This window comes from Anomaloglossus baeobatrachus, chromosome 3 (genome assembly GCF_048569485.1).
Source record: "Anomaloglossus baeobatrachus isolate aAnoBae1 chromosome 3, aAnoBae1.hap1, whole genome shotgun sequence".
Classification (NCBI taxonomy): domain Eukaryota; kingdom Metazoa; phylum Chordata; class Amphibia; order Anura; family Aromobatidae; genus Anomaloglossus; species Anomaloglossus baeobatrachus.
Genome location: NC_134355.1, coordinates 701,095,532 through 701,110,576, shown reverse-complemented (window position 1 = coordinate 701,110,576; position 15,045 = coordinate 701,095,532). Strand labels below are relative to the sequence as shown.

Genomic DNA, 15,045 nt, shown 5'->3' with positions numbered 1-15,045 from the left:
TAACTCTTATACAGACGGAGGTTTTACCTCAGACATTGTGCTCCTCCATTATCTGCCTCATGTACTAGCGTAGTGTCATCTAACTCTTATACAGAGGGAAGTTTCACCTCAGACATTGTGCTCCTCCATTATCTGCCTCATGCACTAGTGTAGTGTCATCTAACTCTTATACAGAGGGAAGTTTTACCTCAGACATTGTGCTCCTCCATTATCTGCCTCATGTACTAGCGTAGTGTCATCTAACTCTTATACAGAGGGAAGTTTCACCTCAGACATTGTGCTCCTCCATTATCTGCCTCATGCACTAGTGTAGTGTCATCTAACTCTTATACAGAGGGAAGTTTTACCTCAGGCATTGTGCTCCTCCATTATCTGCCTCATGTACTAGCGTAGTGTCATCTAACTCTTATACAGAGGGAAGTTTTACCTCAGACATTGTGCTCCTCCATTATCTGCCTCATGCACTAGTGTAGTGTCATCTACATTGCATACAGAGGGAAGTTTTACCTCAGACATTTTGTTCCTCCATTATCTGCCTTATGTAACGGCCTCACTCATTGCCCCTGTAGTCACACTGCAGACATGGTTGACCCCTCATATAGTGACGGTTTTATACCACGTGACATCTGAAGCTTCTCATAGCCCTGGTGGGATGGTGACTGAGGAGTGAGTGACAGGAGGAACAGAATAAGGACAGTAATTATCTTTGCACAAGACGGAGAAGTGGGGAGGACACATGTATTACAGACCCTGGTGGGAGAGGAGCAGCCTGGAGACAGAGGCATGTCACATAGTGATGGGTCAGTATGGAGAATATACTCTGCTCACTATTCCTCTTGCCTGGCCTCTTGTGTGTGTGGGGAGGACTTCTTTGTATATATATATATATATATATATATATATATATATATATATATATATGTACAGTGCCTACAAGTAATATTCAAACCCCTGCAGATTAGCCAGGTAAGGAGTCTTGCGAGGATAATTTGCATATTCCCAGTGCCTTCTGGGATAAGTGAAGAGTCACCGCGAGCTCAAGGAGAACCGGGTTTTGGCCGTTACAGCCGGAAGGAAGACTTCTGAAAGCCGCGCGCCGCTGTCTTCTTCATTGTGAGCGTGAGTGAGCAAAGTGTGAGCAAAAGTAAGTGTGAGTAGAATTGTTTGTATTTAGTTGTTTAATTACTTAACATTTGTTTAGTGCTATCCCCATTAGAAAATGTGCTCCACTATTGCTAATGCGATCCAGTGTACATCTTGTCTCATGTATGCAGTCCTTGAAAAGCCGTTCGAGGGTGCATACTGTTGTTCGAGATGTGCGCAAGTTGCACGTTTGGAAGCCCAGATACTGGATCTAAATGAGCAGCTGGCAACTCTGAGATGCATTAGCAATATGGAAAGGAGTGTGCTGCTCACTGAGCAGCAGCTTGCTGGGTCAGATGTGGGGGAGGATCGTAGTAGGGAGCGGCAGGACGGTGAGGTAGGTAGCTGGGTGACAGTTAGAAAGGGGGGTAAAGGGAAAAGTACTAGGGAGGCTAGTCCTGAACTGACACACCCCAATAGGTTTGCAAACTTGGCAGATGAGGGGGATGTCATTACAGGGGTAGCATTGCTGCAGCAAGGCATGACCTCTGAACGCCAGAGGAGTGTCTGCTCCAGTAAGGGGGGGAATAGGAGTGCAGGGCAGGCAAGACAGGTACTGGTAGTGGGGGACTCAATTATTAGGGGGACAGATAGGGCAATCTGTCACAAAGACAGGGATCGCCGAACAGTGTGTTGTCTTCCTGGCGCTCGAGTTCGGCACATCGCTGATCGGGTTGACAGATTACTGGGAGGGGCTGGGGAGGACCCAGCGGTCATTGTACACATTGGCACAAATGACAAAGTTAGAGGTAGGTGGAAGGTCCTTAAAGATGATTTCAGGGAATTAGGTTGTAAGCTTAAAGCATGGACCTCAAAGGTGGTATTTTCGGAAATACTACCTGTGCCACGAGCCACACCAGAGAGGCAAAGAGAGATCAGGGAGGTTAACAGGTGGCTCAAGAATTGGTGTAGGAAAGAGGGTTTTGGGTTCCTGGAGAATTGGGCCGACTTTTCAGTTGGCTACAGATTCTATGCTAGGGATGGGCTGCATCTTAATGGGGAGGGTGCAGCTCTGCTGGGGCAGAAAATGGCTAGAAGGTTGGAGGAGTGTTTAAACTAGGAATGGGGGGCGAGGGTATTCACTTTATAGAAGGGGAATGTAGTGCAGATAGTGACCAGGGCACAAGTAATGAAATTGGGGGTGGTACGGGGGGAAGGGTTAGGACAGTCAATACAGTAAGCAGGAATATAGGTACAGAGTCATTCGTAACGTGCATGTACACTAATGCCCGAAGCCTCACAAATAAGGTGGAGGAATTAGAATTAATATTGTTGGAAGAAAATTATGATATAGTGGGGATATCAGAGACATGGCTGGATGAGAGCTATGACTGGGCTGTTAATTTACAGGGTTATAGCCTATTCAGGAATGACCGTACAAATAAGCGAGGGGGAGGTGTGTGTCTATATGTAAAATCATCCTTAAAACCCATCCTGCGTGACAACATATGTGAGGGTACTGAGAATGTAGAGTCCCTATGGGTGGAGATAAGGGGGGGGAGAATGAATAATAAAATACTGATAGGGGTGTGTTATAAGACGCCGAATATTATGGAAGAGGTAGAGAATCTCCTCATAAAGCAAATTGATAAAGCAGCTAGTCTCGGAGAGGTAATTATTATGGGGGACTTTAACTATCCTGATATAAATTGGGGAACAGAAACTTGCAGTTCCAGCAAAGGAAATAGATTTTTGATAACAATGAAAGATAATTACCTTTCACAAATGGTACAGGACCCCACAAGAGGGGGAGCACTACTAGACCTTGTACTAACCAATAGGCCAGACCGCATATCAAATATACAAGTTGGGGGTTACTTGGGGAATAGTGATCACAAAATAATAAGTTTTCATGTATTCTTTAGTAAGATGTATAGTAGAGGGGCTACAAGGACACTAAACTTCAGGAAAGCAAATTTTAAACGGTTGAGAGATGATCTTAGTGCAATAAACTGGGATGATGTACTAAGTAATAAAAGTACACAAAGCAAATGGGAGACTTTTATGAGCATCCTGAATAGGGCTTGTGCAGAAAATATACCCTATGGGAACAAACATTCTAGAAATAGGAGGAAACCCCTATGGCTAAATAGAGCTGTAAGGGAAGCAATAAAAGAAAAACAGAAAGCCTTAAAAGAATTAAAGAGGGTAGGTAGTGATGAGGCATTATATAATTATAGAAAATTAAATAAAATATGTAAAAAGCAAATTAAGTTAGCTAAGTTTGAGACAGAGAGACTCATTGCGAGAGAAAGTAAAAATAATCCTAAAATATTCTTTAACTACATAAACAGTAAAAAACTGAAAAGCGATAGTGTTGGCCCCCTTAAAAATAGTCTTGGTGAAATGGTGGAAGGGGATGAGGGTAAAGCCAACCTGCTGAATGACTTTTTTTCTACGGTTTTTATACAAGAAAATGCCATGGCAGATGACATGACCAGTGATGCCATAAATTCACCCTTGAATATTACCTGCTTAACCCAGCAGGAAGTACGCCGCCGCCTCGAAATCACTAAGGTTGACAAATCTCCGGGCCCGGATGGCATACACCCCAGAGTACTACAGGAATTGAGTTCTGTGATAGATAGACCATTATTTTTAATCTTCTCAGATTCCTTAATAACAGGGTCGGTACCGCAGGACTGGCGCATAGCAAATGTGGTGCCAATATTCAAAAAGGGGACAAAAACTGAGCCGGGAAATTATAGGCCGGTAAGTTTAACCTCTACGGTTGGTAAAATCCTTGAGGGTTTCTTGAGAGATGCTATACTGGAGTATCTCAAGAAAAATAACCTTATGATAGAGTATCAACATGGGTTTATGAGGGATCGATCCTGTCAAACTAATTTGATCAGCTTCTATGAAGAGGTAAGTTCAAGCCTGGACCAGGGAAATGCAGTGGATGTTGTGTATATGGACTTTTCAAAAGCTTTTGATACGGTGCCACACAAAAGGTTGGTACATAAAATGAGAATAATGGGGATAGGGGAAAATATGTGTAACTGGGTTAAAAACTGGCTCAGTGATAGGAAACAAAGGGTGGTTATTAATGGTACGTACTCGGACTGGGTCTCAGTTCATAGTGGGGTACCACAGGGGTCAGTATTGGGCCCGCTTCTTTTCAACATATTTATAAATGACCTTGTTGGGGGCATGCGGAGTAGAATTTCAATATTTGCAGATGATACTAAACTCTGCAGGGTAATCAATACAGAGGAGGATAATTTTATATTACAGGGAGATTTATGTAAATTGGAGGATTGGGCTGAGAAGTGGCAATTGAAGTTTAATGTAGATAAATGTAAGGTCATGCACTTGGGTAGAGGAAATAACATTTATGATTATGTACTTAATTGTAGAACACTGGGTAAAACAGACACAGAAAAAGACTTGGGTGTATGGGTGGATGGTAAACTTCACTTTAGTGGACAGTGTCAGGCAGCTGCTGCCAGGGCTAATAAAATAATGGGATGTATTAAAAGAGGTATAAGTGTTCATGAAAAAAATATAGTTCTACCTCTGTACAAGTCACTAGTGCGACCACACTTAGAATACTGTGTACAATTCTGGTCACCGATATATAAGAAGGACATAGCTGAACTGGAGAGGGTGCAAAGAAGAGCGACCAAGATTATTAGAGGAATGGGGGGGCTGCAATACGAAGACAGATTATTAAACTTGGGGTTATTTAGTCTGGAAAAACGAAGGCTTAGGGGAGATCTAATCACAATGTATAAATATATGAGGGGACAGTACAGAGACCTTTCCAAAGATCTATTTACACCTAGGCCTGCGACTGGAACACGGGGGCATCCGCTACGTCTTGAGAAAAGAAGGTTTAATCATAATCACAGACGAGGATTCTTTACTGTACGAGCAGTGAGACTATGGAACTCTCTGCCGCATGATGTTGTAATGAGTGATTCACTACTAACATTTAAGCAGAGCCTGGATGCCTTTCTTGAAAAATTTAATATAACCAGTTATGTATATTAGATTTTATGACAGGGTATTGATCCAGGGAACTAGTCTGATTGCCGGATGTGGAGTCAGGAAGGAAATTTTTTCCCCATTGGAACTTGTTTGCCACATTGGGGTTTTTTGCCTTCCTCTGGATCAACATGTAAGGCTACGGGTTGAACTAGATGGACTTAGAGTCTCCCTTCAACCTTAAAAACTATGATACTATGATACTATGATACTAGATTTAGCAGGTTTACACATTCGGAATAACTTGGCATTGTGACATTTGGACTGTAGATCAGCCGGGAAGTGTGAAATGCAGCAAAACAGAATGTTATTTCTTTTTTTAAATTGTGAAAAGTTTATTCAGAGGGTCATTTATTATTCAACCCCTCAAACCACCAGAATTCTGTTTGGTTCCCCTAAAGTATTAAGAAGTATTTCAGGCACAAAGAACAATGAGCTTCACATGTTTGGATTAATTATCTCTTTTTCCAGCCTTTTCTGACTAATTAAGACCCTCCCCAAACTTGTGAACAGCACTCATACTTGGTCAACATGGCAAAGACAAAGGAGCATTCCAAGGCCATCAGAGACAAGATCGTGGAGGGTCACAAGGCTGGCAAGGGGTACAAAACCCTTTCCAAGGAGTTGGGCCTACCTGTCTCCACTGTTGGGAGCATCATCCGGAAGTGGAAGGCTTATGGGACTACTGTTAGCCTTCCACGGCCTGGACAGCCTTTGAAAGTTTCCACCCGTGCCGAGGCCAGGCTTGTCCGAAGAGTCAAGGCTAACCCAAGGACAACAAGGAAGGAGCTCCGGGAAGATCTCATGGCAGTGGGGACATTGGTTTCAGTCAATACCATAAGTAACGTACTCCACCGCAATGGTCTCTGTTCCAGACGAGCCCGTAAGGTACCTTTACTTTCAAAGCGTCGTGTCAAGGCTCGTCTACAGTTTGCTCATGATCACTTGGAGGACTCTGAGACAGACTGGTTCAAGGTTCTCTGGTCTGATGAGACCAAGATCGAGATCTTTGGTGCCAACCACACACGTGACGTTTGGAGACTGGATGGCACTGCATTCGACCCCAAGAATACCATCCCTACAGTCAAGCATGGTAGTGGCAGCATCATGCTGTGGGGCTGTTTCTCAGCCAAGGGGCCTGGCCATCTGGTCCGCATCCATGGGAAGATGGATAGCACGGCCTACCTGGAGATTTTGGCCAAGAACCTCCGCTCCTCCATCAAGGATCTTAAGATGGGTCGTCATTTCATCTTCCAACAAGACAACGACCCAAAGCACACAGCCATGAAAACCAAGGCCTGGTTCAAGAGGGAAAAATCAAGGTGTTGCAGTGGCCTAGTCAGTCTCCTGACCTTAACCCAATTGAAAACTTGTGGAAGGAGCTCAAGATTAAAGTCCACATGAGACACCCAAAGAACCTAGATAACTTGGAGAAGATCTGCATGGAGGAGTGGGCCAAGATAACTCCAGAGACCTGTGCCAGGCCTGATCAGGTCTTATAAAAGACGATTATTAGCTGTAATTGCAAACAAGGGTTATTCCACAAAATATTAAACCTAGGGGTTGAATAATAATTGACCCACACTTTTATGTTGAAAATGTATTAAAATTTAACTGAGCAACATAACTTGTTGGTTTGTAGGATTTATGCATCTGTTAATAAATCCTGCTCTTGTTTGAGGTTTGCAGGCTCTAACTTATTTGCATCTTATCAAACCTGCTAAATCTGCAGGGGGTTGAATACTACTTGTAGGCACTGTATAATGCACCCCTAAAGTCCATGTATAAGGTAACCCAATTAGTCCTCCATATAATGCAACCCCCTAAGTCCTATATGTATTAAAATGCACCCCATAGTTCTTCATATTGGATTATGCAGCTCCATAGTCCTCCATGTATAATGCACCCCTATATTCCATGTAAAAGGGATCCTTCATATAGTATTATGCACCCCTTATATTCCTGCATATAGTATTATGCACCCCTTATATTCCTCCTTATAGTATTATGCTCCCCTTATATTCCTTCATATAGTTTAGTACACGCCTTATATTCCTCCATATAGTAGTATGCACCCCTTATATTCTGCCATATACTAGTATGCAGCCCCCATATAGTGCACCACCATATTGTGTGCCCCAATATAATATTGTGCGCCAACATATAGTTATATGTGTCACGCTCCCCGGTGCCCGTGCCATGCTCCCCGGTGCCCGTGCCACGCTCCCCGGTTCCCCTGCCACGCTCCCCGGCTCCCCTGCCACGCTCCCCGGCTCCTCTGCCACGCTCCCCCGCTCCCGGACCTCGCTTCCCCACTCCCGTGCCACGCTCCCCGGTCCCCTGCTCCTCAGCCTCCATGCTCCCTCACCTGCGTCCTCCAGGCAACCCGGTCCCCGGTCCCGGCGCCCGTCTGCTGTCCTGAGCCGGCCCGGCACTCCTGCCTCCTGTACACCGCATCCTGCTCTGGCTTCTGGCACCCGGGCCTCGCGCATGCGCATTAGGGCGTGCGCGCGGTCATTGACCTTTTCTTAAAGGGCCAGCGTCCTCCAACAGGATATTGAAGATGCAGGTACAGGGTATATAGGGGGTTCCTTTCCAAGTGGGCGGGGCCTGTTCTTCGTGTTTGCTAAGCTAGGAGTCAGGTCTCCCTGTGCCATTGTCTCGTACTCACCTATCTCTCTTGTAGAGCCACTCCTGTCCCGCCAACCGGTCCTGACGGTTCCAGAACCCCGAACGGACTGTCCGCCATCTTCTCAGTCCCTACCGTCTCCGATTCCTGGATCTGTGCGGTGACCGATCTCCCCGTTCCGCTGGTTGTGGACCCTGCCTGACATCATCTCGGCCTCCGAACCTGCGCTCCGTCACCCGGACTACCTTCAGAGACTCCGTGATCCCAGGGACTTCTACACCCACTCCTCTGAACGGACTGTCCTGCTACCCGTAGTGCTTCGGCTACCGGGCACCTTGCCCTCGGTTGGGTGCTCAGTCCAGTGGATCCACCTCCTGGGCCTACCCGTCATCCTGGTCCTAACAATATGCAGCCCCATATACTATTTTGCAACCCCAATAAATGCTTCCGCATAGTCCTCTGGAATTCCTGATTAAATACACAAATATACTCACTTCTCCTCATTCAGCCACTGCCCCAGTCTCCTCAGCGTGTGTCCACTGTTATGCCACTCTGACATTTTAGCACATCAGTGCGCAGTAGTGACGTCACTGCTAGAGATGAGCGATGTTCGAGGTTCGCCAATTTCATGTTCGAGTGATTTTTGCTAAAAGCTCGACAGTTCGAGTTACGTTCGAGAACGGTTCGATCACCAAAAAGCCTAGCTAGTTACTAGCTGGCTTTTCACTGTAATAGTGTGAGTCACTCTGTGATTCACACTATTATCAAATTTCAGCTTATAGTGTGCGGGGGGGACGGGGTTTAGATCTGTGCTACTGCAAAGTGCTGAGAGAATGCCGATCACCATTTATTAATTTTTTTTTCCCCTAACCGCGCGTGCAGTGGAGCGTTCCAAGCTGTCAGCAAATCACAGACACAAACACAGCTAAGTTGATTTTTGCCAGACAAGCAAGGGCATGTGTCATAGGCTGTGCATGTCACATGTCCTTAACCTATAAGATACGGCCATTTTCCCCTTCGCCGCTATTATCTGTCTTCTGCGTGTGGGTGACAGTCACCGCTCACGCTGCTGCTGCTGCTGTGTGCGCTATAGAGATACAGTGCAATCTACACAGCGCTTTAGGGATTAGGGACTGCTGGTTATTTCAGCCCTTTTCAGGGCTGATTTACAGGCATTCATAGCCATAGCTGCTAAGCATGTCCGTGCAAATGCGGTGTAGGGATTTAGATAACAGCGTCTGGCTACCTCAGCTCAGGCAATTCCTTACTGCATTTTTTCATTAGCAGGGATAGAAAGTGAGGCTTCCTTTGCTGTCCTGCTCCCCAGAGCACCCGTGCATTCTACCCACATGCACATTTTTGCCACGCTATTTTATTTGCCCAAGGAGCTGACACTTTTTGTGCCATCCTAAAAGTGTCTGGAATACTACCTTAGTGTTCCTTTGCTGTCTTGCTACCTACAGCACCCGTGCATTATACCCACCTGCCCATTTTTGCCATGCTATTTTATTTGCCCTAAGAGCTGACACTTTTTGTGACATCCTAAAAGTGTCTGAGATAGTACCTTAGGGCGGCTTTGCACACTACGACATCGCAGGTGCGATGTCGGTGGGGTCAAATTGAAAGTGACGCACATCCGGCATCGCATGCGACATCGTAGTGTGTAAAGCCTAGATGATACGATTAACGAGCGCAAAATCGTCGTAATCGTATCATCGGTGCAGCGTCGGCGTAATCCATAATTACACTGACGCGACGGTCCGATGTTGTTCCTCGTTCCTGCGGCAGCACACATCACTGTGTGTGAAGCCGCAGGAGCGAGGAACATCTCCTACCGGCGTCACCGCGGCTTCCGTAGGATATGCGGAAGGAAGGAGGTGGGCAGGATGTTCACATCCTGCTCTTCTCCGCCCCTCCGCCGCTATTGGCTGCCTGCCGTGTGACGTCGCTATGACGCCGCACGACCCGCCCCCTTAGGAAGGAGGCGGGTCGCCGGCCAGAGCGACGGTCGCAGGGCAGGTGAGTGCGCGTGAAGCTGGCGTAGCGATAATTTTTGCTACGCCAGCTATCACACGATATCGTACCTGAGACGGGGGCGGGGACTATCGCGTGCGACATCGCAGCATCGGCTTGCGATATCGCAACGTGCAAAGCCCGCCTTAGTGTTCCTTTGCTGTCCTGCTACCCACAGCACCCGTGCATTATACCCACCTGCCCATTTTTGCCATGCTATTTTATTTGACCAAAGAGCTGACACTTTTTGTGCCATCCTTTTTGTGCCATTGTGTCTGGAATACTACGTTAGTGTCCCTTTGCTGTCCTGCTACCCACAGCACCCGGGCATTCTACCCAACTGCCCATTTTTCCCACACAATTCTATTTGCAAACTGTGCTGCCACTGTTAGGGGCATATTAAAATTGTCTGGGATAGTCAGTGTTGGTTCTTCAGCTGTCAATAAAGCTAGACCACCGCTGCAATCTACAGCACCTCTCCATTTTTGCTACCACATTTTAAGTGTCCAATCTTTTCGCTAACAAAATGAGTGGCAAAAGGACAGATGCTGGTGGAAAGGGGAACAGGCGTGTTGGAAAAGGAAAAAAAGTTTGTGTCCGTGGGGTAGGTGGGAAAGCTACATTAACATCTGCTGAAGAAATGCCATCTTCCAGCAAAAGTAAGATGTCTACTACTTTCCGTGGACAATCCGATGTGCTTCCTTTTTTACGGAACCGAACAACTGTAACAAAGGTAGATGATGCACAAAAAAAAACAAGCTTGAATGGATCTCAAGTGCTCCAACAAGTGGCCTCTCCTCCACCTCAACTTCAACATCCAAAAAACAACAGTCCTCTGAGTTGTCATCCCAATCGCACTTGCTTTCTCCCAGCTCTCAAGTCTCCACCCGCCCTGAAGAGTATGGTGTAACAGAGATGGCTGAGTCTGCAGAGCTGTTCAGTCACACTATAGCCTCTGGGAATCAGAGGTCTGTTGCCAAGCTACAGTGAGTACAGACCAGGAAATGGTCTGCAGTGATGCCCAGAAGCTTTGTGAGTCTGATTCAGGCCTTGATGACCAAGTTTCTGAGCATAATGTAGACCCTCATTCCCAAACTGTAACACCTGTTGGTAGAGAGAATGAGGAACATACTGATGACGATGAGACGCAGTTACCAGATTGGGATGACAACTTAACTTGATAATGAAGTTCTAGATCCCACTTACTGTCAACCCACAGTCAGGCACTCGAGGAGGACACCAGAGGCGGTGGAGGAGGATGCAACTGATGACGAAGTTACCTTGCGCCTTCCTGGACAGAGTCGGAGAACTGGAAGCACGTCAACAACTGCATCCTCAGCCACAACTCTGCCTCTGAGCACAAGTCGGGGTGGCTCTGCAGGTCGCATGGCCTCTAAGCCTTGCCTAGCCGGGTCCTTTTTTGACCTTGCAAAGGATCTCCCAAATCATGTGATCTGTAAAATTTGTCACCAATCTATAAGTAAAGGCCAAAACCTCACCAGTTTGACAACTTCTTCCATGAATCGTCACATGAATAACAAGCATAAGTCCCAGTGGGAAGCTCACCGTGCTGCAATGCGGCCTAGCGGAGCGAGCCAACCACCGCCTGCCCCTTCAAATTCCTCCGCGCGCCCTTCATCTTCTATGACTGTGGGGACAGCTGTCACACATGTTTTTCCACGCAGATCTTCCACCTCTTTAACCGCAACAGCCAGTTTGCTTGGCAGGTTGTCAGTTGGTTTGGAAGGGGAAACAAGTGCTGGTGTAGAGCTCTCTCAGACATCGAGAGCATCAACTTTGGATGAAGGCAACATCATGTCTCCGCCTGCACTTTCCTCACAGATCTGCAGTTTTCCAGGGACACCCTACTCACCACCGTCTCCACACAGCAGCCAGATCTCGGTCCCTCAGATGTGGACAAATAAAAGGCCATTTCCTCCGAGCCATGACAAAGCTAAGAGGTTGACTTTCACCCTCTGTAAGCTCTTGGCTACCGAAATGCTGCCTTTCCACCTGGTGGACACAGAGGATTTTCAAGACCTTATATCAGTCGCAGTGCCACAGTGCCAGATGCCCAGTCGCCACTACTTCTCCAAGAAAGGTATGCCTGCGCTACACCAGCATGTCGCACACAACATCGCCGCTTCCTTGAGAAACTCTGTGTGTGACAGGGTGCATTTCCCCACCGATACTTGGACCAGTAAGCATGGACATGGGCGTTACATGTCGCTGACTGGGCACTGGGTAACTATGGTGAGAGATGGTGAGGGGTCTGCTGAACAAGTCTTGCCGTCCCCACGACTTGTGCGTCAATCCTCTGTATGTCGAAGTTCCTCCACTGCTTCTGTCTCCTCAACCTCATCTGGGTCCTCCACCTCCGCCCAAAGCCTGTGTGGTCAGGCCACCCGCGTTGTAACTGTGCACAAGGAATCCCACACACCTCCTTACTATGCTGGCAGTAGAGCTCAACGGCATCAGGCGGTCTTTACGTTGAAATGTCTGGGAAATAAGAGTCACACAGCTGAGGAGTTGTGGTCAGCTCTGCACTCAGAGTTTCGTAAATGGTTGTCTCCACTCAACCTGCAGCCAGGTAAGGCCGTGTGCGACAATGCTGCAAACCTGGGTGCGGCCCCTCGCCGGGGCAAGGTGACACACGTGCCTTGTATGGCTCACATTTTGAACCTTGTTGTCCAGCAATTTTTCACCCACTATCCCGACCTAGATGGGCTTCTGCACAGGGCACGGTCACTCTCTGCTCACTTCCGCCGTTCAACCGCCGCAGCTGACCGACTTGCATCGCTGCAGAGGTCTTTCGGCCTGCTGGTTCATCGCCTGAAATGCGATGTGACGACACGCTGGAATTCGACTCTCCACATGTTACAGCGACTGTGGCAGCACCGCCGAGCCCTGGTGCAATACGTTATGACGTATAGCCTGGGCCAACGAGATGCAGAGGTGGGGCAGATCACGCTGATGGAGTGGTCTCAGATCAAGGACCTATGCACCCTTCTGCACAGCTTCGACATGGCGACGAATATGTTTAGCGCTGACAATGCCATTATTAGCATGACAACGGAAGGGTTAACAAGATCTACAAGGACCAGACGTTCATCATCAACAAGGCGGCAGGCATGGGACAGTGGGGGAGAGGGATTAACAAGGGCGCATGGTAGCAGCCAAACTGTTTAGGAAGGGGCAGGAGCCCATGAAGAAATGGAGGACGAACTGTCGATGGGCATGGAAGACTCAGCTGATGAGGGAGACCTTGGTCAAATTTCGTTTGTTCGAGGTTGGGAGGATATGTCAGAGGAAGGCAGCATGGTTATCACCTCGCCGCCACCAACACAGCAAGGACTTGGTCCGCAGGGATGCGCAAGACACATGGGTGCCTTCTTGCTGCACTACCTTCAACATGACCCTCGGATTGTCCGAATTAGAAGTAATGATGACTACTGGCTTGCCACACTCTTAGATCCCCGGTACAAGTCCAAGTTTTGCAAAATAATTCCAGCCATAGAAAGGGACGCACGTATGCAGGAGTATCAGCAGAAGCTGTTACTCGATCTTAGCTCGGCTTTTCCACCAAACAACCGTGCAGGTGCAGGGAGTGAATCTCCCAGTTGTAACTTGACAAACAGGGGACTGTCTCGTCATCAACAGTCAAACCGTACCAGCAGCACCGTATCTGGTGGTAACAGCAGTTTTATTGAATCGTTTCATAATTTTTTAGACCCTCCTTTGCAAGGCCACCAGAGACAAGAAGTCTGACACATAGTCAACGGCTGGAGAGGATGATACAGGAGTATCTCCAAATGAACATCGATGCCATGACTTTGCAAATGGAGCCTTGCTCATTTTGGGCTTCAAATCTTGAAAAATGGCCAGAGCTCTCCACTTACGCCTTGGAGATCTTGTCATGTCCCGCGGCCAGCGATGTCTCTGAATGTGTCTTCAGTGCTGCTGGGTGTGTGCTGACAGATAAGCGCACACGTCTGTCCAGTGACAATGTGGACAGACTAATGTTCATCAAGATGAACAAGTCATGGATCAGCAAGGACTTTGCTACCCCGGTGTCATCCTGGGGAGAGTAAAGGCTTGTGGATTTGGATTGTGCTTGATGCAAGTCAACATGTGAAGTTTACAACTAGGGCACAAGTGATGCCACTGAAGTGGTGTGTGTGGGGCCCAATTTTTGGAAAAAAGGGAGACTCCGCTTGGAGTCCCCTTGCTGTGTTTTTAAAAATGATCCAAGATGAACAAGTCATAGTTCAGCAAGGACTTTGCTACCTACCCAGGTGTCATCCTGAAGACAGTTAAGGCTGGCGTATTTTTGAATGTGCTTGATGCAAATCAACAGGTCAAGTTTGCAACTGGGGCACAAGTGATGCCACTGAAGGGGTGTGTGTGGCCCAATTTTTGGAAAAAAGGGAGACTCTGCTTAGAGTCCCTTTGCTGTGTTTTACATGATTTTAGAAGGGCGTGCCATGCCTATATCTGTGTCTCCTCCTCTTTTTCCTCGTCCAGCTGTTTCGTTTTCGCATGAGTATATGTCCTTGTCACTTTCCCATGTGTTTGTGGTATGTTGTGAGTTGTTTGTCACCTTTTGGACACCTTTGAAGGTGTTTTCTATGTGTTTTTAGGTGTTTGCCTCCCATTGTTTTCAATGGGGTTCGAGAGGTTCGTCAAACGGTTCGTCGAACGGCACCTCGAACGGAGCCTTCAGAGGCTCGCTCATCTCTAGTAACCGCAGTCCTCCATGCTGAAACATCAGTGTCTCACAGACACATAGTAGTAGAATGATTAGAAATAGAGTGTTCTGCTCCTCCTCGCATTGTTCCTTTCAATTGTATTGGCATCTGTGATGGTGATACCGATATAAATGAAAGTACGATCGTCGTCAGGAGGTCCACGGGGCCACAGTGACTCACGGGCCCAATCTAGACAGCTCACTAGTGAATCATCTAGAATAGAGTGGCAAAAATGAGGTGCTCAAAATATCCACTCTGATCTAGACGGCTCACTGCTGAATCACCTAAAACAGAGTGGCTAAAATGAGGTCCTCAAAAAATCCACTCTGATATAGACGGCTCACTACTGAAGCAGCTAGAACGGAGTGGCTAAAATGAGGTCCTCAAAAAATCCACTACGACACAATGTGGATATTATGAGGACTTTCAGCTGCGCTCTGTTACGGTTTTTGCTTTGAGGCTCCTCCCACTCTTCGAAAAAATCCATTGCAGTCACCTCAGTACCAAATGTACATAATGTAG

General features: G+C 47.2%; 1 protein-coding gene across 1 annotated transcript in view; it reads left to right on the top strand.

The window, feature by feature from the left end:
* The window catches only part of LOC142297110 (uncharacterized), a 158,490-nt gene that overhangs the window by 85,144 nt on the left and 58,301 nt on the right, over positions 1-15,045 (top strand). Inside the window, exon 4 of the mRNA XM_075341377.1 lies at positions 7,820-7,829. Coding sequence (XP_075197492.1) covers positions 7,820-7,829 — 10 coding nt within the window. The remainder of the gene's footprint in view (positions 1-7,819; positions 7,830-15,045) is intronic.